The 22971-nt window shown below is 41.6% G+C and overlaps 1 protein-coding gene across 3 annotated transcripts in view; it reads right to left on the bottom strand.

Annotated features, from left to right (window-relative positions):
* Positions 1-3880: 3880 nt before the first annotated feature.
* Positions 3881-22971, bottom strand: part of LOC111227612 (tyrosine-protein phosphatase non-receptor type 11-like) — a 37337-nt gene continuing 18246 nt past the window's right edge. For 2 of the 3 annotated variants that reach the window (XM_022753188.1, XM_022753190.1), the window contains exons 3-16: positions 16377-16571; positions 12825-13017; positions 12476-12595; positions 12246-12359; positions 11508-11604; positions 11185-11264; positions 10679-10834; positions 9753-9884; positions 8475-8629; positions 6852-6919; positions 6569-6720; positions 6118-6218; positions 5366-5493; positions 3881-3937 (exon numbers count right to left, since the gene is read on the bottom strand). In XM_022753188.1, coding sequence (XP_022608909.1) covers positions 5406-5493; positions 6118-6218; positions 6569-6720; positions 6852-6919; positions 8475-8629; positions 9753-9884; positions 10679-10834; positions 11185-11264; positions 11508-11604; positions 12246-12359; positions 12476-12595; positions 12825-13017; positions 16377-16571 — 1651 coding nt within the window. In that variant the 3' untranslated portion in view covers positions 3881-3937; positions 5366-5405. The remainder of the gene's footprint in view (positions 3938-5365; positions 5494-6117; positions 6219-6568; positions 6721-6851; positions 6920-8474; positions 8630-9752; positions 9885-10678; positions 10835-11184; positions 11265-11507; positions 11605-12245; positions 12360-12475; positions 12596-12824; positions 13018-16376; positions 16572-22971) is intronic. The other variant, XM_022753189.1, reaches the window with a different exon arrangement.

Below are 22971 nucleotides of genomic sequence, written 5' to 3' on the forward strand. Positions count from 1 at the left end.
AACTTTTTTATTCAACAGTTAATGCCAAAAGCAGATAAAGTGCTGAAAATAACAGTAAAACAAACTCATCATTCCTGATTTCCACTCCCCTTATATTTACTTTCTTGTGAATTATGACGCACAATTTCTACAGGCTCCTTCAACCATGGAGCGGTCCGTCATTACTTGAGAAGCTGGTGCTTTTCTGGGGCGCCTTGTTTTTCAGTATTTACATTAGTTAGTCAACATTAGGCGAAATTCTCAGGCCACGATGCAGGTTTTTGTTTTTTTCCCCCCAGTATAGAGCACTTTTCAAATTGAAGACTAAACTTGGAGTGGAGAGGATGGAGAGCCACAGCAGGGTCCAGCTCAAACAACAGTTCATAACACACTGCCTTGTGTTCTCTGCTGCTTCTCCACTACATGTACTTCACCCGCAGGCAAAACACAGAAAGTTGCTTGTTAAACTCACATTTCTTTCACTTTTTGGGCAAAGTTTCTCCAACCTTTTCCTCCAAACTCTCCTTATTAGTTGTGGAGAAGGTCCCCAATCTTAAAAATAAATAAATAAACCTGCGAACACGACAGAAACAAGCAAAACTTCACGTGTAACTTTACATAGTGCCATCGTAGATTTTTATTAAACTATATGATAATAAAACATTTCGATGCCATTTTTCTGGCAGCTCATTGCATCAGCAGTTGTAGCCTATACAGCAAAAAAAGGCGTTTGGGCAGAGCCAGTGCAAGAAGAGGAGGAAAGGGGAGGAGCCTCCACCGAACAACATGGGAGCACTCAGTATACCACGACTCACTTCCGCCATACTGCCACCAACAGAGGAACAAGGAATAAAAATTAAAAAAAACAAACAAACAAAGAAAAAGAGCAAACAAACAAAAACATTTTTTTAAAAATATCAACATCATTTTCAAGTAAATGTAAGAGGACAAGCAGAAAGAAAATACCGTATTACTACTGCACACCTCCATGTGCGCTGGATCAACTCAGCCTGAATTTACTTATCAATAGTCAAATTACACCAATAGTAATAATAATAATAATAATAATAATAATAATAATAATTGAGACACAATACAAAATGAAAGAATGGATAAAACGATCAATTAGAAATGTACAATTTGAAAAAAAAGAAACAAGAAAAAATAAAACACTGATGGCAAAAATCTAGTGCACTACCAAAAATACTTCCACAGCCAATGGACATCCAGACAGCCCTGAGGCCAAAGATTCAGCAGTTTCACACTTTCAAGTATCGATGTTTCACCGTATCACAAACAACTTGACCCAGAGAGGCAGAGTGAAATACAAAAGAGTTAGAAACACAGAAACAAACACCACAAAAAAGTCATTTCTCATTCGTCAGACAAAGAATCACAGTTCAGAAGGGAAAAGGACAAAAGGACACCCCCCCCCCCCCCAAAAAAAAAAACCCCAGAGGGATTCAAACGTCCCCGAAGTTCAAATTCAACTGAAATACATCGAGTGGTGCAGCATTTTTCTAACAGACGTCTTTCGCTGACACAGGGCAGGCAATGCCCTTCACTGAATAAAACATAGCTTTCATTCACATAGAGAAACAACCATTAAAATACGTGGCAACAAACTTATAAGAAGAAAAAGTTTCAAACCAGACAAAAGTAGCCAAGTGTCCAAAAATCACAAGATATTTGTGAATTGATTTCTCTGGGTGTTCTTCGTCTACTGTAGTAGAACCTTCATAAAAAGGAATCTGAGCCTGCGACTCTCAGGGTGACAGGGTGAGAGGGTGACAGGGTGACAGGGTGACAGGGTGACTGCTGGCCACACTGTTACTTTATTTTAGAAAACTGCACAAGGTCAACTTTTTTTTTTTGTTTTATTCCAGTGTTGATTACTCATGGCTAGATTTTAAATCATGTCTCTGAAGAGTCACGAGCTGCAGCTGCAGAAACCAGCTGATTTATGACTGAAGAAAACGAGGTGAGCGCAGCCTGCGAGCGTCCTTGACCTGGTTCGTTGGACGCTTCTGTTGCCGGAGACAGGGGGAATGGTCAGAGCACAAACACCACCAACAAGTGTCACTCATTCACGGTTTTTGTCATTTCAATGTCCTACTGCAGGTGACAACATTATTATTATTTTTTTTTTTTTACTTTAAGAGGTGGTTACACTTTAAACGAGCTAGGTCAGATTTCATCTACGTCTGTGCGCTTGTATTTCAGCGGGATATTTTGGTGCTGATCCTGGAGGCTAAAAATAGTGAACAATCTGCCAGACGGCGCGGAGGGCTCAGTGCTCCGCAGCACCACCGTCTTCCTTATCACATCAATGACGTCGGCTTACTCGCCCCGCTATCATCAAGCCTGGATTATGGCCATCTTCTAAATTACTTTTTGGAGACAAATCTATTCTTCAATCTCAGGCAGATGGCCATCTGGCCCACTGTAATCGGGCCCCTTTGCCTTGACTCCTTGTGACGAACTCCTCCGACAGATGTTGAACCGCATCAGACCTGCTGATTAACGAGGACAGCCAGACGAATGAAGCTGAGAGGCGGCGGTCGGCCAAGCTCGACTCCAACCGCCCATTCAGGAATCCTCTCAACCCAGTTTCCTGTCAAATATGGACTCCAAAATACTATTATGATTTAAATCAAAATTTGTGCTGCGGGTTGCTGGAAGGGGCTGGGGGGGGGGGGGGGGGGGGGCTGCTGCTGCTTAGACACTTGTGCTTAAACATTTCCTCTTCCACCATTATGCTGTTTTATAAATATAGATACATTTAAAAAATAAACATCTCATATGTTACACAACCATGATACCAACAGCTTCAGCAGGAACACCAAGAAATAATGAAGCTGATTAAAAGGACAAACAAAAAAAGAAAGACTGGAGGTCGTGTCCAGATGACAGATGACAGACAGGACTGATGTGTTTGTCCCTGTAACCGTAAAAGAAATAAGTAACAACGTCTCCAGCTCTGTTTAAGAGCGATAACAGAACAGCTGATTTGCCTTTTGCAACAGCACAGGAGACTGCAGACACTTCTTACACAGCAAATCTCCCGAAAAAATTAAAAAACTTCAAAAGAAAAAAAACAAACAAACAAACAAAAACAACTTTTACACCCAAAATTAAAACGTAAAAATTAAATTATTCTTCCTGTGCCTCAGGATCCCGCAGTAGCTTATGTAACCGCGCTTGCTATCAGTCAGCGGCCACATCAATAACCACCACTGCTCCACAGCTGGAAAGACAGAACGCAGCAAAAACAGTCTTAGGTTTGAGTTCAAATGACAGCCAGCAAAGACAGGGGGGGGGGAGAGAGAGAGAGAGAGAGAGAGAGAGAGAGAGAGAGAGAGAGAGAGAGAGAGCGAACAGTGTGATCTCTAGCAACGAGCGGACAAACAGCTTAGCTTTGACCTCTTCTTGGGTCCCGTACAGCTCTGTTCATTTCAGGCCAGGGCAGACTCCATGTTCAGCACGCATCATCATCCCGGGGGGGAAAAAAAAAACAACTCGTCGTTTGCTTTGTCAACTTTGGATTTCCAGGGTTTGGAAAACAGTAACAGTGCAGATTCAACAGCAGGTTTGGGGAGGCTAGATTACAGACACATCCTGTGACAAGGCACTTTCGCTGGTTAAGAGAGGGAGAAGCTTTGGAAGCTGGAGAGAAGAGGGGGGAGGGGGGAGAGAAACGGGGGAGGACAGAGGCTCTGAGCACGGGCGCTCTGCTGAAGAGTCCTCCTCTCTGTGGAGGAGTGAGGTTTTACTCCAGACAGAGAGGGCCAGCGGGACGGCAGCAGGAGAGGAGTCAGCCCGCCACCTTCAGCCCAGACAGGGTCCACAGGTGTGGGCGGTAGTCAGAGCAACCATCCCCCCACCCCCCCACCCCACTCCTCCGCACCTAAGGGATTTTCAGGCGCTGACGAAGCGACACCTCCCACTGAAGCTGAAACTGAAGCCACACACACACCCACACACACACACACACACACACACACAGTGGAATTGGTTGGTGTCACTTTGAATCACATAGTTACGTAGTTATGTTATTCATGATGCATTTACTCATTTACTCAAACACTACACCTGCAAGGTGATCTGGACAGGAAGAGAAGAGAGCTTGTGTAGCAGGAGAGAGTGTCTGTGTGTGTGTGTGTGTGTGTGTGTGTGTGTGTGTGTGTGTGTGTGTGTGTGTGTGTGTGTGTGTGTGTGTGTGTGTGTGTTTGGATTTAAAACCTTTTTTGTTGTCCAGTGACTGAGGTGCCTTCAACCAGTCACACAACTAATTAAGAATTTCAAAAACATGTGTTGCTTTTATAATAAATTCATTGGTTGCGCTCCCCATCACAGATCTCTGAGAGAACCAACAGGCAGGAAAATGCTCCTGTGTTTTTCAAATTGTACTGAAAGCAATATTTTTCTAATATTTCTGAGAAAATACAGGAATATTTACAGCTTTTAGCAACGACAGCAAACTGAGATAGCTCCTCAAATGGCTGAAAGACCCTCGCTTCCAAACAGTAGACATCCCGTCAAAGCTAAGCTAAGCTAAGCTAACAACATCCAACTGACAACTTGTAGTCCCACCTGAGATTCAAATAAATACATAAACAAATAAGTTTTTATTTAAAAAGTTTTAGCCATGAAAAAGAAATCTGTATTTATAAATGCTGTTTTGAGACCTGCTTACAAAAACATCAGGTTAGATTCATTTTCAACCACAAACAATCCATAAAGACAAAATATCTCAAATTAATTTAACATTAATTTCTAAATACGTTCACTGGTAATTAATTCACAGTTCTGCGCTGTCTTCTGCTGATGACCCTGTCTGCTCTATTAATCACTATGCGAGGGAACAGAATGAGACTCTGAGAATCGAGGTTGATTATAATTTGAACCCAAATTGAATCTTTTGTTGCTTTGAGTGGAGCTCAGATTTTCTTTTAAGGAAGCTCCGCTGCTCCTCGCCAGCCTATAATTTGAACCTTGAAAATAGGAGAACATTACTCTTCTACTTACATGAGGAAAATGAATTTGACTCACAGGGAGAGAGTCTTCTATCAGTGGCAGAGTTTTAACAGCACCACAACTTCTGATTTTAGGGGCCAATTCAGTTTCCCTGATACATCCACACGAGCATTAAATTTAGAGCTAAATTATAGCTCATATTTTTCCAAAAAAGCCACACTTACATCTAATGGGATCCAACATGAAGTGCCAACAACACTCGTTTTGTCCCCCTCTACCAAATCCACTACAATGCAGACCTTTAACGAAAAAATCTAAAGCAAGTGGGATGATGCTCAAACCATTTTTTCCACTTTTGCAGAGAGGAAAATACAAAAACAGTGTAAAACGAAACAGACGAAGTACTCACAAAGAGGCCGACAGAGAGATGCGGAGGTCCCCAACATGTTTTACCTCCTGGTGTTGCTGCTAAAAGACGTCTGAGGGCTTTTAAAGTTTATGTTTTCGTACACACCCGACGAATCGTCGTTTGTCATCCTGCAGTAACACAGAGAAGATATTCAGTTACAAAACAAAAGAACAACATGAAGGTTTCTGCAGGTTCATGGAGTTAAATTTAAGACTTTTTAAGCTCTTCTGAATATCTGATAAAATGAAACTTAAAACCAGTTGCATGATCATACTGGCTAAAGTGTGAAATTATAATATTAATTATATTATATCGATTTTTTTTATTCCAGTACTTTGCAGCAGTATTGAGAAATAATTCCTAATGATGTGATTAATATAATTAATGCAACCTGGATCTAACTAAGCAGCAGAAAATGAATGGATGGATCATTTACTAACAAACAATCTAACCGTCTAAATTAAGTTTTTGCTAAAAGCAACATTTCCCATAATGAGCCACAAGCTTCGCAGCTACTGCAGCTCTCAGCACTGACAGTGATGGTGCTGACTGAAACTCGCACAATCCACTGTTGCATCAATCCTGCATTAAATTACACATTAACTATATTACATATACATTCTTATAACAAACATTACTCCCAGGCCAGAGAAAATATAATATAATTCCTTCTAAAACCAGTTTTGTGACCATGTGTTTAATCATCACATTAATGGTCACTACACCTTCACCATGTTATGTGTTCTACTTACACAGAAGAGGAGCGCGAGGACGCCATGTTGGGTTTGGACCTCGAGTTGGTCATCGGGGGATATTTGATATTGGAATATTCCCTCTCCTTCATCTTATTCCTCTGCAAAGTGTCAACATGAATCAGTCAGACTCCGTTTAGACGACAAGATCCTTGACAAAGCTTTCACAAACTTGTCCTGTGTCTGAGACCTGAATTAAATTTTAAACAGTCCCAGATGGTATCCACGTTCACTTAAACTTACTGAGATAGTTGCCAAACTGCTGTTTGCCTCACTGCGCTAGCTGTCATAACATAACACACGGCACTGGCCTTCAGACTCTGAGGTCAAACACATGTCGCACATAAATATTTTAAAGCCTTCATTACCGTGTCAAAAAGTGTTATGTGATGCATTTTAATTCCTGCATTTGAAGTCGCCCCTGAAATTGATTTATAGCGTAGCGGACTACCTGCTCCTCCTCCAGTCTCTTCTGAGCCGTGTCTATGTACTGCTGCACAGCCATGTAGATGAACTTATACTGGGCCTCTGTCTGCACCATGCCCGACCTCTGCTGCCGTACCCTCTGGATGGTCTTGGGGATGTCGATGTCACAATCGAGACCTGGAGCACGTACACGCACACACACACACACACACACACACACGTCCACACACATCCAGAAGATTAGCACAGACACAGCACGAAGATTTTAGTGAAATAGAGTGTGTCACTTTTATATCTCAGCTTCGTACCTTGGCGGTTAATTATATCGATGAGGATGTCGATGACGATAATGGTGCCTGTCCTGCCGATGCCTGCGCTGCGGGGACAGCAGAGAGGAAAGTCAAACTGTGTGTAATTAAAACACTTTAAGCATCAAAGTCAAGGCAAAAAAACTTTTCTCAAATCCGACATGACAAAGGAAGTAACACATAAAAATCTACGGTTGTGAATTACAGTTTGGCGACAGCAATAAAGTCCCTTGAATTTGTTGTTGTGTCACATATAAAATGCTGTTACATCACTCACAATGATATTCCCTCCACACTGACGACATAAATTTATCAGCGGCCCGTTGATTGACAGTTGACGGTAATGAGTCTCACGTTGTCATCATGTTTGTTTGACGTCTTCGGGTGTCTGGGCACGGTGAGAGACACGCGGCGAAAACCGGATTCTTCTATTCACACCAGATGGACAAATCTATTTACATTTGCTACCAAACATGTTTGAGAGTGACGTGTCTACTGTTAATGTAAAATGACTCAGCGCACTCTTGATGATAACAACACATCAAATAAAAAAAAATATTTACACAGCAGGAAATCGTTCATGTGTGTAACACGGAAATAAATCTAAGACTTACAACTCAGCTCAGCTATGACTCAGTGTTTCTTTTTTTTTTTTACTAAACTACAAATTTTAATTTCAGGCTCTTATGTCAAGACGAGGAGCAAAAATAAAACAGCTGTTATTGGTCAAGCTGACATAATGCAGAAGTAAAACAGACCAATGTAAATAAAACCCATGGCATGATAGTTACTTGGCTAAAGAAGGACTTTATCTAACAGTTACTGAGAGTAATTACAGCTCAAGTGTTTGGGGCATTAATGTGATAAGAGAAAAAAGTTGGTGAAGGCCTATTGCTAATATGAAGGTAAAACTTTGAACCTTAATTATAGCGCACTCAAGTGGCCAAGTGAAACCATATTTCAAGAAACCCAAAGCTCATAAATTCATCCTTAGAAAACAAGGTCATCAGGTGTCTCATGTGAAATCGAATAAACGTGAAGAAGAAAATAAATAAAATGAAAAACCGCTGTACTGCACTTCCCTTACTTATTGTAGAATTTAGTTATGCACTTGTAGTTGAGTTTTGTTTTATTAAGTTTCCTGATTTTGGCCCAACTTGTTGGTCTTTTTTCCTCCTTTCATTTATATTTATGTCTGACATAAATTTGCTGCTGTAAATATTCTAAATACTCTTGCACCCCCTATAGAGCCACGCCTAAGGCATCCTTTAAAACAAATTGCAGGGTTAAATGAAAGCACCGTGTAACTATACAAAGGTCTTATTTTCTTCCTTTGTTGTAACCAAGTTTACAGTGTTCCCATAGACAGCTGCAAAAGACTTTTGGACGTCTTCAGTATCGCAGTAACACAGACCTCAGGTTCGTTCAATAAGGAGAGCAGCAGCCACTGTGCGTGCACGCGTTTTAATAACTGCTGTTGTCGATATCAGCTTCAGAACAGTGTTGGCACATCGGCTTGTTTATTCTCTCTACCTGACACACCAGTAATTAACTTATGGCTCAACCGCAGTCTTTAACTCTGAGCATCCTAATATAAAACCCCTCCCCCCCCCCGGGTTGTACCTGCAATGTACGACAATGGGTCCAGTGTCTGGAATGGAGCTCTGCGTGCGGTTGACATCCTCTAGGAACCAGAGCACACCACCAGGCTCGTTGGGCACCCCGTGGTCGGGCCAGCTCAGGTACTGATAGTGCCAGATGTACCTCACGGGCTCCTTCTGCAACCAGGACACAGCAGGAGAAGACGATGAAGAAGATTTTTATTTTTATTTTTTTTAATGGGAGTATTCATATTGTTTATTATGTGGTGGTTTTGAAGCTTCACTGCTGAGTTTTCATCAAAACATATAATCCCACTGTAAGAAACAAAAGGTAAAATCCCACAATCTTCATTCCACACAAAACATGAACCAATAAAAAGCTAATATACTGTATATAAATATATAATACTTTGATTTAGCCAATTCGTGAAGGTATTTTCCAAAAAGACAACAACAACAACAACAACAACAACACAGTCAGGACAAAATTACTTGATACTTGAAATGCTGTACTGTGATGAAGGCATACTCTCTGGTCAGCTGCCATGTGTAGGGCTTTGTTGGCAGAGCGGTAACACTGCAGTTACCGATGAGCCTCCCTGAATGCTGAAATACGCTTTTGTGCGAAATGAGGATTGCGGATCTTGTTCTTACTCAAAGGAATTAGCGCTTAGGACCAGTACGGAGGATTACAGCGCGCCAGGAATCTTTCCTGTGTGCAGTACAACATGTAAAAGGCTCCTGCTTTTACAGGAGATTGACAGTGAACTGGATGGGGGGGGGTGGGGGGGGGGGGGGGGGGGGGGGGGCAGTCTTTGGTGAAAATATTAAAATATTACCAGGTTGTTCTCAGACAGAATTAGCAGACTGTGAGCTCCACCATTGTACTCGTAGAATATTTAGAATATGAGATTTTGAATTGTGTAGAAGATACATCACATCCGCACACCAGCTACAACAAGACTGGACATCCAAAGGATACACGCCATTTTATATTCCTCCCTATTCAATCAAATTCAGACTGACTGGAGTCAGAATTGTTTTCAGCTACAAAAGAACAACGCTGCATCAAAGGGTTTTTATTTAAAAGCTTCATTGTAAGAAAACTAGAATCTTGCTGCATCTGCTCCTTTGGGTTCATTCTTCACATCCATGCAGTCAATCCTCCCGTAAGTGTAATCACAAGCACGAGCACGTGCTAGAGGATTGTGTATGTGTGTGTGTGTATGTGTGTGAAGTGTTGGGTAATCTGACCCCAGGTCAGTGGGTCAGCTCTGACTGAGTACACGGCTCTTCCTACCCGGTCCAGACGGGTCACCTCCAGCTTCCTGAGGATGTAGTCTTGCGCTGGCTGCTCGTCCACATTCCTCACTTGCACCCTCCCAAACTCCTTGGTGGCGTTCAGGTCCGGCCAGTAACGTACACATTTGTTCTACAAACAGAGAGAGAGAGAGAGACAGAGAGAGAGAAAGCAGAGGGAGGGTGACGGGTATTACAATCTAAAGAACCAGCTCATCTCAAGCAGCTTTCCAATCAGCTTAACTGTCATACTATCCTTGTCAGCCGTCTCCCTCCCCTCCCCCACACCAGACACACACACACACACACGCACACACGCACACACACACACACACTTACTACGCATATCCACCGTGTGCTGTTGAACTCAGCTAATGCCATCAAGTGCTGTGTTTCATCTGAAAACACAGAACAAATAATGTTCGATGGCGACGTAAAAGTCGACTGACAGAAACAAGCTTGTTTCACCGTTGTCCTCCGTTGTCCTCGTTTGTCCTGTTGTCCTTTGTCGCTCGTTAGAGCAGTTTGTGACCCATCTGCTGGTGAACGCACCTTCTACTTTAGAGAGGAGTGGATTTTTCCACATGTAATTTTAGGTATTTCGCTCTCGCTCTCATTATGAAATCTTAAACGTGTCCAATCGCAGAACAAACGCCCCTCACTCCATGAATCTGCATTATCACAAGCAATCAACAGCAAACAGCCCAAAGGAGCGCAGCAGTGAAACAACAGAGAAACCATTCAGGAGTAAATGCTGGAGAAGAGACATGAGAAAAAACAAAAAACTACTTGATTTAGAGACACAATACACAAAAACACTTCTACTAAATTGCCCTTTAACATTTAACATTAAGGCGTACATGAGCAAGTACAATTACTCCACAACACTGAACTATACCACTGAATATTTGCTCTATAAAGGCTCACCCGCCCTCGCTCTATTTCCTTTGTGGTCATGACGATGACGTGCGTGTTCTCCTGATACACCATCTTCCAGAAGTCGTTGACCGTATTCTGTAGGCACCCCTGGGTGGCGATGAAGACTTTGCCCTCCTCCATGTAGCGCCCCTCTTCATGCATACACTGTAAAGCACAAAGAGAAACACACTGAGCGAAGAGTATCCAAGTCCGAGACCAGAAATTCATGTTCTCATGATACATTTAATTGATTAATAAAAAAGTTAAGTGCTGCTTATAAAACAGGAAGTTTGTTTTCATCTTATGTTGACTGATAACTCTGAGGTAACTACACTGTATGTTTTGTTTTTTTAACTGATGTATTTATCACTTTGGAACAGTTTAATGTTAAAGGTGAATTTGCCCCTGAACGTCACATATATCTTGAGTGTTTGCTGAATGTTGTGTGTTACTGTCATTGATCAAGCACAGGTGCTGACAACAAGGTCTTGTGTAAAGCTGCTGAAAAGACTCACTCTGATGTAGTTGGCATTGATGTAGTCTGAACCGGCAACATCTGGATCTGCTTCCCTGATTTCAACACGAGTTGTGTCGACTGAAAACACAAAAGCCAAAACTGTTGTTAATGCACAACAAAATGTCGACAGTTTTCTGGAATGACATTGTTTTTTTTGTTTGTTTTTTTTTTTCAAATCTAATGTCAATTGATAGACTGCAAGTTATCGTAACTAGATCTTGACACTTTGCTGAGGCCTCCACATTGTCTATTGTCTATTTGTGTCACTGTTTCCACAGGAAGTTGGGGAGACAGGAAACGGCAGGTTGCTGCTTGACTCACAGGGGAGGATATTCTTGTATCTGTTTTTACTCTTGTTTTCTGGCTTCTGGCCTTCTTTCCGGGGATACAGCAGTTTGCACTCCTGCTGCTGAAGTACCTGATAGTCGATGACAAAAGAAAAAGCAGAATGGAAGAAAAGAAAATTAAAAGGCCTTCCAGGTTCCAAACAAAAGAATAACAACTACTGCCAATTCTGGGGTCATTTATACACAGCAGGGGTTACCGTCGAGTGCAAGAACATAAAATCTCTATTAAGGTTGTACACTTAAGAGAAAACATTTCAGCATGAAGTCCCCTTGAAATAGAAAGAGGGCTCTAAAGCTCTTCATTCATACTCATTTTGGATGCATATCAGCTCATGCAGGGGTAGAATAAGTCAAGCATTTAGAGATTTAACCTACAATGTTTTAGCTGCGATAAGTGAAAACCAGCTGCATGGCATTAATACAAATCCAGACAGACTAGTTAATATCTCTGCACTGTTTTCCTGAATTGATTTGCAAATAATCTTTGAGACAAAAAGGCGGACGGTGGCCCAGATCCGGACTCTGACGTCTAACCTATTAAATATTGGGAATTATTCAATTTTGACGGAGCGTTTAAATTTTAACCTGACGTAGCTTTTCTCAGCTTCGAGTGACTGGTCCATATATAACCATCAATATTCGCACAAATATAAATGTGTTTATATGTTTTTTTTTAAATCCTGATTGACAGGAATAATTCTGGTGTACACACCTCAAATTCTTCCCAGAATCCTTGTTTGGGCTTCTCAGAGTTGTCTGCTACTTTGTTGAGCTCTCGTACCCGGTTCTCAATGTTGGCTGCATTTATCCTTGTGGCATTAAATGGCTGTCGTCGTCGTCATGTTGGGACAAGGAAATTGAATTTGTCAACAGAACAAAAACAAGTTATTCTATATTTAGACGCGTCCATCCACGCCTTCACGTTAAATCCCTCTTCCCTACCTGTTTGAGATGCACTACGATGCCACTTTTCTCCACCATGGGGTTCTTCTTGTAGTGATCCACCAGCTCAGCCAGAGTCTCAAACCTCTCACCTCCGCCCACGTCGTATTTACTATCCTGCTGAAGACAAACCATCAACAGTTCAACTGCAGGTCTGAGGAGCTCTTAAAGATGCAAAAATAAAACAAATTCAGCTTAAAAATACATGATTCAAAGCAGCAGCAGTTTGCCGGGGTGAGTCTAGGCATTATAAGCCCCCCGGCTGCCTTAATCCAGCTAAGCCAAACTTACACACTTATAAATCTGAGTTTCTGTATGTGTGAAAGGAGCCTGAACTGAGTTACCTCACCTGGTAACGTATCATAACATGCGTGACCTTGGTCTTACGATCCACGTTTTCGTGCTTCTCCTCATTGGTGAGAACCGAGAGGACGAAGTCGCCCGGTTTACTCTGGCTCTCCCGTACCAGGAAACTGCCGGCCTTGCCTTTGTCAGTGAGCAGTTTCTCTGCGTCCCGCCCAGAGAGGTGTCCATGGTACCACCTGCAGGTGAGAGAGAGAGAACAGACTGTCATACACCAACACAATACGACAGAAAACAATATGATATTCACGGACAAACTGACTCGATGGATGGTTCTCTTGTGGAAGATCCTCAAGATGAAAATCCTGCTGTACATTTGCAGACTAGGTTTATTTGTTAGTATTACTAGATCATTATTATTATTTTTTTCCCATATCAAACAACAATAAATGCTTTCTTAAGTGTGTTTGTAAGCTCATGTGTCCCATGTGCGATGTTGAGGAACTGATCTGAACCATTTCACTGTGGAGCCTCACGTCATGTTAGCTGGCTGTGTCTATTAAGGTGAAGCTTCCTGTTAAGTCACAACAACAACAACAACAACAGCACGCAGCTGACAACACCTGTTCAAAAACACACCGTGAACATCAGCGTTCATTACTCCAGATTGGCTGCGTTCACCAGCTGCCTCTCCGTCTCCTGCGGAGATCAAGAGACGCTCAGCCTCGGGCTAGATGTGGTTTCAAGTTAGACGAATCATCGAGACAAGTCAGAAGAGCTGAGGCAGAAACTTGACCAAATGAGGGGGAGGACAAGCATTATGCTTCCTGCCTCGAGGGGAAAAACTTTTATATTGTAGCTTTAAGGATCAAGATAACAGTCAGTCTATATGTGCATTGTGACAGAAAACACACACTGGAGAATCAAAGTGTCTCTTACGCTGCTGCAGCCTCACACAGTTGCTGACATGCAGCTGATGAAACCTGCATTTCTGTGTTTTTTGTTTTTTTTCCTGTGTGGTGAGCAAGAACGTGTAGGAGGCTCTGACAGCACATGTATGTAGAATGGAAAAACCACATAAACCACAGCCATAGATCACAAGTTGTTCTTAGACCTAAATAGAAACTGAGATGTACACACTGCAACGTGCAGATGTGTAGAAAAAGTCAATGTACATATCCAGCTCAGCATGAGATGACACCAAACAGAAGTTATATTTTTGTGTGTGTGTGTGTGTGTGTGTGTGTGTGTGTGTGTGTGTGTGTGTGTGTGTGTGCGTGTAAATGATGATATAAATGTAGCGTTCCCAATTGCTTCCTGTACGTGAGTGAGCGAGTGCGTGCACGGATGGATTCCTGGCTAATACACCAGCTGTCTTGGTCTCACATTTCAAAAGGAGGTGTGTAGGTGTGACGAAGCGTCCAACCTGTGTGTAGAAGGTTGTTAGCGTGCCGCTACTCAGCGGGCATAAACAAAAACAGCAGCGCCGCCCACTTAGTTTGTTTGAAGATGCATTTGGGGAATATGCCACTATTTATGCATGTGGATGAGGATGTGAAAGTGCATCTGAGTTTTATATATGGGTGTGTGCGTGCAGAGAATACTACATCCTCTCATATGTGTGGTGGTACATGATTAATGAGTCTTTCTTGGTGCCAGTCTATTCAACAGTCAGGCCTGGACAATAATTAGTTATCATTGTCAATAGGCTCTTAGTGGAACTGCATTGTGACAGATACCGCCACACTGATGTAATGTTTTACAAAATTGTGCTGTTTTAATAATTGATTTTGAAAATACATGGTATGTTTAAAGCTGCACTAATCCCGACTTTTATATTAGCAACGGATCAAACGACTGTAATGTCAGAACTATCACTCGACTCTGCAGTTCCCCTCTTCTCTGCAGAACGTTTCAGCATCTCTCAGCTCTTTGTTGTAGTTTTCAGCCTCGCAACTTTACTCTGATGAATCCACTGTTTGCTACCGATCCATCACCACATGACAGGAGGACAATGTAAGCACACAGCATGTGAACCTAGTGGAGCAATTAGTAGCTGAAGAAAAAGACATTTTTCTTCTTGTGTGTGTTGCACATTTTTCTACTGTAATCCATAACAGTTGTTTGTGCATTAATCATCATTTTGATAATTTTATATGCGAGCCGCTGTGTAGTGATATGTATTGATGTGACACTCTTGTTTTTGGAAACACCACGCTAAAATGTAACCCCTAAACAGCCTCTATCACGTCCTGCTGCTCATCGCAGGGATGTGTCTACCTGCACTCTACTGAAACGTGGGGAGCTCCAGGTGTTCCTTTGGCCAGACTCATTAAAAATCCCACGTTACCGGATGTTTTGGATGGAGCCACATGGGGAGACAAAAAGAATGGACCACCTGAGGGAGTTATTAGTTATTCTTTGTGTCAAATATCCCACATGCCTGTTGATTGGCAGCAGAAACTGTAGAATGATTAATCAAAACGACAGGTTTGATGTGCACATGAGCACAGAGGTTTCTGTGGTTATTTTTGCAACAGTCTGGCGCTTGTTGCACAAAAATCTAACCAGCGGAACCGTGTGTAATTGTGGCACGCCAGTGTGCAGCATCACCCACGTCTGAGACTGCAGAAGGGACAGATGTACGGAAGCCCTGAGAGCTCAACACACTGCGACTTAAGAAAACACACGCGAATAGGCAAAACACAAACAAAGTACACTTCCATGACAACAAGTGTGCTGCATGTAGAGAGAGAGAGAGAGAGAGAGAGAGAGAGAGAGAGAGAGAGAGAGAGAGTATTTGAAGCACATGTGTCGTCCATATTGATGAAGACGTTCTCTGAACTTGCTTAAGTTGCAGTGCGTTGAGCTCTCCAGATACTGATGCCTCCTCTGCTGCCTTCAGATGAACGTAAAGAGAGTCAGTAGAGTAAAGGGAAGGCCGTCAGTATAGACTACCTACTAACTGTTGTGGATTAGAACTATAACATGAATAAAGCAGGTTTATGGGATTTATATGGGTTTGATTTCACTGAATAAAGTGAAATACTGTGGAACAAAACTGCAACTACACATTTATCTGGCATTAGTGGTTTTCCCCTACAGTCTTTTATTGTAACTCTACTACACTGATCTGGTCTCTGTAGGTTCAACGGGCGAGGAATTAAAATTTAAAGCGTAATATTTAATGTAAAAAGAGTCGTGCCTTAAATCAAATTAAAAATTAAAATGACCAGTGTTCAGCGCTGTTCTCTGCAGGGGGGGAAAACTGCTTCACAAACAGCATTTAGACCATAACAGGATACAGTAACTGCACTGAGAGCTAGACTATTAACATTTCTCTGGTGGTTTAGTCGCTTCTCGTGGCAGGATGAAGCTTTGCAGGCTTGACACCCCTGAAGCTGAAAGAATAAAAATAACTGTCTGTGGTCATTGAGAAACTTATGTGCCGTTTTAATCAGTTCATCAAAACAGCAAACGCACTGAGCTGAACTTATATGTCGTATCTGTGTCTACGTGGACCTGGATTCGTCGCTGTACGCAAATGAGAGCGTATTTGCACGTGTGGGCGTCGGCGTGTGCGTGAGTTTGTCAGCACCTCTCGGAGGTGGGGTCCTTGCAGTTGAGTGGGTACTTGAGCTCGATGACATGGCCGTTCCTCTCGCGCAGCAGATCCTGTTGTTCTGTGTAGTACTGCACCAGCTCGGCCAGCGTGGCAAACTTCTCGCCTCCGTACAGGTCGTAGTAGTCGCCCGAGTTCTGGATCTTAATGTGGGTCACCTCATCGTCGCGCCTGCGAGGGAAAAACCACAGTGTGTCACTCAGTGTGTCGTCATGCATGTAAACAGAGGTGGACTCACTCCAAGGAAGCACTCAGCATTTTGTTTTTTTTGTTTGTATTTTTCTCGTGTGCGTGTTCCCTGCAGATATTTCAACAGCCAACACACACACACACACACACACACACACACAAACACACACATGCACACACACACACACACACGTGCACACAAACAGCCACCCACACAGTTCACACAGCATACATACACACAAACAAAATCAAGTCCATACACACATTTGTCGCCCACACTCCCTCACAGAGCATAAATGCATATAAAGTACGCTGTAAAAATGTCCAGCTCATCAAGCCATCTGCTCCCATTTTAAGACACTGAACCTTATTTTCTTAAAACATGTCGAACAATCTGCCAATGTGGTGACGTCCTTCATTCGTCGCCTGTTATTTTCTTGCACTAATCTACCTTATTCCGCCTGTAAATCTTCCGTATCTCTGCAAGCTTTTCTTGTAAGGCTCAAAGTACAAATATAAACTGTAAAATATAATAAAATAACTTTGACCTTTTCAATCTGTGCCAAAATTGGAATGATAAAATAAGCCACAAGCTAATGCAAAGAAAGAAAATGCAGGAAAAAGCTGCAAAGACACAGTGATTTAAAAAAAAAAAAAATACTGATCCATTTTATCGCACGCAGAATATTTTTCACTTTGACTTCTATAAACAAAACAACACAAATCTTCTCACAAGGGATCATCCTTTTTTTAATACTCTAGTTTTCATATCTATTTTATTTGGAGGAAGGTTGTATTGTGATTGCAGAACAGCAGAAAAAAAAAATGCACGCAGCAGCCGAGCTGATAAGCCAGAAAACATTTGCTACCACTTTGCATATTCAAAGTCCTCTGGCTGGTTTGAACAGGTGCACACAAATGTTAACACACACACACACACACACACACACATATATGTATAAAGTTTTACTCTATAAGATATCTGCCTGGAAGCAGTTGAAGAACAAGATGCGGCTCCACTGCTAAATGTACTTCTTTAACATAAATCTACATTTCCATTTTCCAAATCCAGTGACTTCGTTAAACATGTTTCTTTATCAGAGATAAACAAAACATCCTGTAAACATATTAAATATAACAACACACAAACACACAACTGTTTTAGGGAGCACAGGGGAGTTAGCCAGACGGTCGGCACTATCTGATCTCCAGGCCGAGATACAATAGTCTCCTCTCTCTCTCTCTCTCTCTCTCTCTCGAACTAATAATCAGCTAATGGTCGTATCAAATGGCACAAATCCTATTTCCCTCCATCACTTTTGTTGTTGTTCTCAAAACTTTTCACATTCCCTTTTTTTTCTAGCTTCCCAACTTCCCACTCAACATACTGTAAATCTATTGCTCCATTCTTGTATTCAAAAGTCCCATAATCCATCTCTCTCTCTCTCTCTCTCTCTCTCTCTCTCTCTCTCTCTCTCTGTTTCCTGGTAATTGCTTTATGGCTCTATTAGTGGCTGTTGGCAGGGTGCCACAGGTCTATGGCCCTGTTAAAGGGCCAAATCCCCTTTTCTCTCAGAGTTTAACACCATTAACCATTAGATTTTCACCCCTCCCACCTTTAAGGATTCATTACAGTAAGACCGTCCTCTTTACAGTAAGAACGCAGGGAGGCAAGTTCAGCATCACGTCTGCTCTGCTCTGGATCCCCACTGTCTATCTCTCACACATGACGGATTAACATCATTAACATTAACATGACGTTCTGTGCCAATTCCTCCTTTGACACACAGCGCGTTTTATTATGTCACATCTAATTGTGAAGTTATCCTACTTACTATAAAGCATCCTACTTTGTACCTTATTTAGACACAATCTAATAAAACCAGCAGACGGTCCAACAACAGACTAGATGTGTGTATAACTCTTACTGAAGACAAATCAAGTTCAGCTCATACATTATGTGATGAATTATCATTCATAAAACTATCCATAAATAGCCTAGCTTTATGGCTAAACATAGAATGTGTTTGTTTTTTTCGTCTCATCGCAGGTTCCAAACAGGAAAACCATCCAGGCCCATGGCGCATGTTTACATACAGTTGCAGTAGTATGGATTATTTTCCAGCTCAATAAAATGAGATAGAGAAGATGCCATTTAATCCCATTGCTGACATCAAATTCAACCCTCACAGACGGGCAGTAACGTAATCCACCGAGGAAGTTTACAGACTCACTCATGCTCAACGTTAGATACAGATACAGATTGTTGCGCAATATAATAATGAATATTATATTATTATAATATGACATGTTTAGAATTATTATACTATATAATAAAATACATACTCTTCTGTCACAACACCACCACCACCACACTATTATCATGTTATTCTGCACTATTTTATATAATATTTTATTACAATTTATAATATATTAGCATATTTTTTTTTGTCGTAAGATTTATTTTTTTATTTTTTTATTTTCTATTACATTGACAGGATATCATATCCAATTTTTTTCTTTTAATTATTTTCTTTTTTTATTACATTTTCCCTATGATTATATTGATATTACATCATTAATGTCCACTATACTTTCCTTTTCACCCTCTCACAAAAGACAGTGAAGCTAACAGTTCGAGCGAGATGCGACCACAGGACACCACGCAGAAACTTTTAATAATGCAGCTTTTTGAAAAGAGATTTTAACGAGCCGGTCAGAAGTTTTAAACATCTTTATGATGTGACTTTGCCCTGGCACAGGGACAAACAGCTCAGTTGAGGATGTAGCATAAACGTGTAGTGATGCACATCTGTGAGAAGTACAGGGTTGTTCCTCTTTGCTGAACACAGTTCTGTATTTTCAAATCAAATCACGTGTGTATGTTCTCACCAACATCCTGTACGATCGTTTCACCTGCAAAAGCACGTTTATCTGCCTGAAAATAGCACGTCTGGAATGAAGCGCTTCATCGTTCTGCAACTCTGCTCATGATTAGTTGGATTTACTGACAACAACAAGCTAGATTAATCTCAGCTTTACCGCTTTGTTCCACACGTTAATCACATAAAACCAGGATATTTCAATTTTTATCCAAAAGGCAAAAAAAACAAACTTCACGTTCTTTAACCACAAATAAAACTGTAAAATGTTCAGCATGACAGAATATACATATAGTATAGTCTTCACAGTGTATGTAATGTCATGGTGCGATGGTATCCTGCTTTTACTGGAAAAACAAATGCAGCAGATCCAAGCAAGATAATTTTGTCCTTGATTATCCTATGAACTGGTTTGCATTGATAGGACCGACTGACATAACTTACATAACGTCACACAGTCCTTTACAGCGCCGCTCCTATCAGATCGCAGCATCGTCATCCTGCTGCAGCTCAACGGCCGGAGCAGCAAACAGATCCCATCTACGAGCGAGATCGAGCGTTCACATTTCTCAGCATTCGAACCAGAGCGCTCGGTAATAAACATTATTTAGATCAGTGTGACTAAGCTAACTGATGCAGTGATAAGACAGACAACTGGGAAATATGTTGCTCAAAAATGCACATATTTATCCATGCACAAAGTCTAAAATATACAAATGATTGCTTGCTTTGCCCTGAAGCCTTTCCAAGCAAGACTTTTCACTCAATACAACCTGACACCACTGAGAAATGGCTCTTACTGCTGCCAGTCCACTAAAGTTTTAGCGTGTGTTTCAGTTCCACTTGTGCATCTGCTGAACAGGTTTATTAACCTCAATTCTAGAGGAGGCATGTTCATAAACTTCTCTGCGTTGTAAAAGCTCGCCCTGATTGGCTGTGGATAAACCATTCATACTTCTAAAGGCTGCGAAATTTGAAACCAGAGGCGTTTACAAATTCAGACAACCAAGAGATCTTACTGTCATCTTGTTTGTTCATAAGCAGCACCAGACATGCTGAACCCAAAGACAACGGCTAACATTTGAGCACGTCACAGGGGTAAAAACAAACTAAACAACATCCACTTTTTGTGCCGTTAAACAATAAATGCCCCCAAAATTAGCTCTGCGACTACAGCGGGTCATACAGTGTCAACACTTTTGCCTGTATACAAATTCTACAAATACCTCTGTGACACAATAATTCATGATGAATAATTCACTGAAAAACAGTTTCTTTACCCTAATGCTATCATGGCATATAGATGCTACAGTAAAAGCAGCTGCAGTGGCAAGAAAAAGTGAGTGAATCCTTCGATATTATCATCATTTATTTATATATTTGTCTTCAAATGTGGTCAGATCTTCATCCAAGTCACAATGGTGAACAAACGTGATCTAATTTAACTAATAACACACAAATCGTTGTATTGTTCATGTCCATACTGAATACATGGTTATAAACATTCACAGTATAAGCTGGAAAGAGTAAGTGAACCGGCTCAGGAGTCAGGAGTTAACAAACCTGGAGTCCTGTACTATTCACATGAAACATCTGCTGATGTGAAGCATGCCTCATCTAAAAACAAAAAAAAAAAGACTCATGATTAAGAACTGTTGATTTGCATAAAGCTGGAAAGGGTTATAAATGAAATATTCATCAGCCCACAGTTAGTGTCTATAAATGGAGATGATTTAGGTCTGTGGCTACTCTCCCTAGAAGTGGGCGTCCAGCTCAGATGACTCCAAAAGCACAAAAGCAGAATGATCAGTGAGGTAGAAATGAAACCCAGAGAACAGCTAAAGACCTGAAAGAATCATTGGAGCTGGTTAACATAAAAAAAAAAAAGCAGAAAAACATCACTGCACCCCTGAAGTTTGTCAAAAAAGCAGCTTGACCCTCCACAATAGAACAACGACAGGATGGTGCAAAGAGGACACTGCATACCGACATGAAAGCATCATCCCGAAGGTGAAGCAGGGTGGAGGGAGCATGGTGATCTGGGGCTTTGCTGTCTCTGAGGCCTGGACAGCTCAACACCATCGAGGGGGGAAATGAACTCCCGAGTTTATCGAGGTGTCTTACGGGATAATGTCAGGGTGGCTCCACCGGCTGAAGCTCAGTAGAAGCTGCTGAAGTGATGCAGCAGGACAACGACTCTAAACATCTTGTAGGAGCCTCAGACTTTAATCCACTAGAGATGCTGTTGAGGTTATTGACGCCAAAGGAGTTTAAATCAAAGGGTTCACTTGCTTTTTCCCACCAGCACCAGTCTATGTTTAACGGCCATGTTCAATAAACACACGAAAGATGATAATTATTTGTGTGATGTTAGCTTGAGCACGTTACGTTTGTCTTCACCTGAGACTTAGATGAAGCTCAGATCAAACTTTATGACCAATTAATGCAGAAAACCATTTGATTTCAAAGGGTAGACAGTTAGCAGTTAGCACTGCTCATAAGTTATAGGATGCATTTGGTCTGTTTCAGTTTTTCAACTGACTCTTCTCAGCACAAAAAGATGCAGCCATTGTTCATGTGTCGCGTGCCGTTTATGTATAATAGGAACACTGTGTTTTTGCACGTGTCAGGAAAAAAAGCAGAAACACCGACACAAACGTTTGCACGCCACACGGTCATGGTTGTCGTGCCTTTGTCCGTGTTGACACGCAGATCTAACAACACCGAACGCCACAAACGGCTGAGAGAGTAAAACTGGGCGACGTCATGACGAGAGGCAGGTTAGGTGTCAGGATGCCACGTTTACATTCAACACACAAACTAAGAAACAGTCAGAAACAGTTAGAAATGAAGACTTGAAGAAAAACTTTTAAAAGTTTAAGTACATTCACAATAATGATGTTGAAATGCACTTTTACTTGACTGTGTAAACCTATAAATAGCCCCGGCCTGCAGTGGAAACATATCTAAGTAAACCCTGGCAAGCATTATATAACACAGAGGCTTGGAGAGAAAATCCATTTGCTCTCTGTGGTAATTTGCCCTGCAAAATTCTCTCTTAAGATTGCCCTTAAAAATTCCTCCTCGGGGTCTTTTGAGTGTATAAAGAGCATGAAAAATGACGGAGAAAAGTTGACCAGACTGCTCCCCTTACAAAGTTGGACTTGGATATAAATTATGGCTCAAGTTTTTCTGCTTCCAACTTTCTCTCTCTCCCCACCCTTTATGAAACTCTCAATTGATTACATTTTCAAAACCCTCAAAAAGCTCTCATTAGCGTCTCAGACTTCAGCCTTTACGACACTTTTGAGCAGCGGCTCTGTCCGACCCCTCCTCCCTCTGTTCACCTCGTGGACCAGAAAAGAAAAGAGGTGGTGGAGATAAGAAGTGGAGAGGCAGAGAGAGGAAGATAAGACAGAGAGAGAGAGAGAGAGAGAGAGGGACAACAGATTCCCTCAGCGTCTGTTACAATCTGAACATTCACAGTGACCGTCCTGCTC

The sequence above is a fragment of the Seriola dumerili genome, unplaced genomic scaffold (genome assembly GCF_002260705.1).
Source record: "Seriola dumerili isolate Sdu_G_001 unplaced genomic scaffold, Sdu_1.0 BDQW01000190.1, whole genome shotgun sequence".
Lineage (NCBI taxonomy): Eukaryota > Metazoa > Chordata > Actinopteri > Carangiformes > Carangidae > Seriola > Seriola dumerili.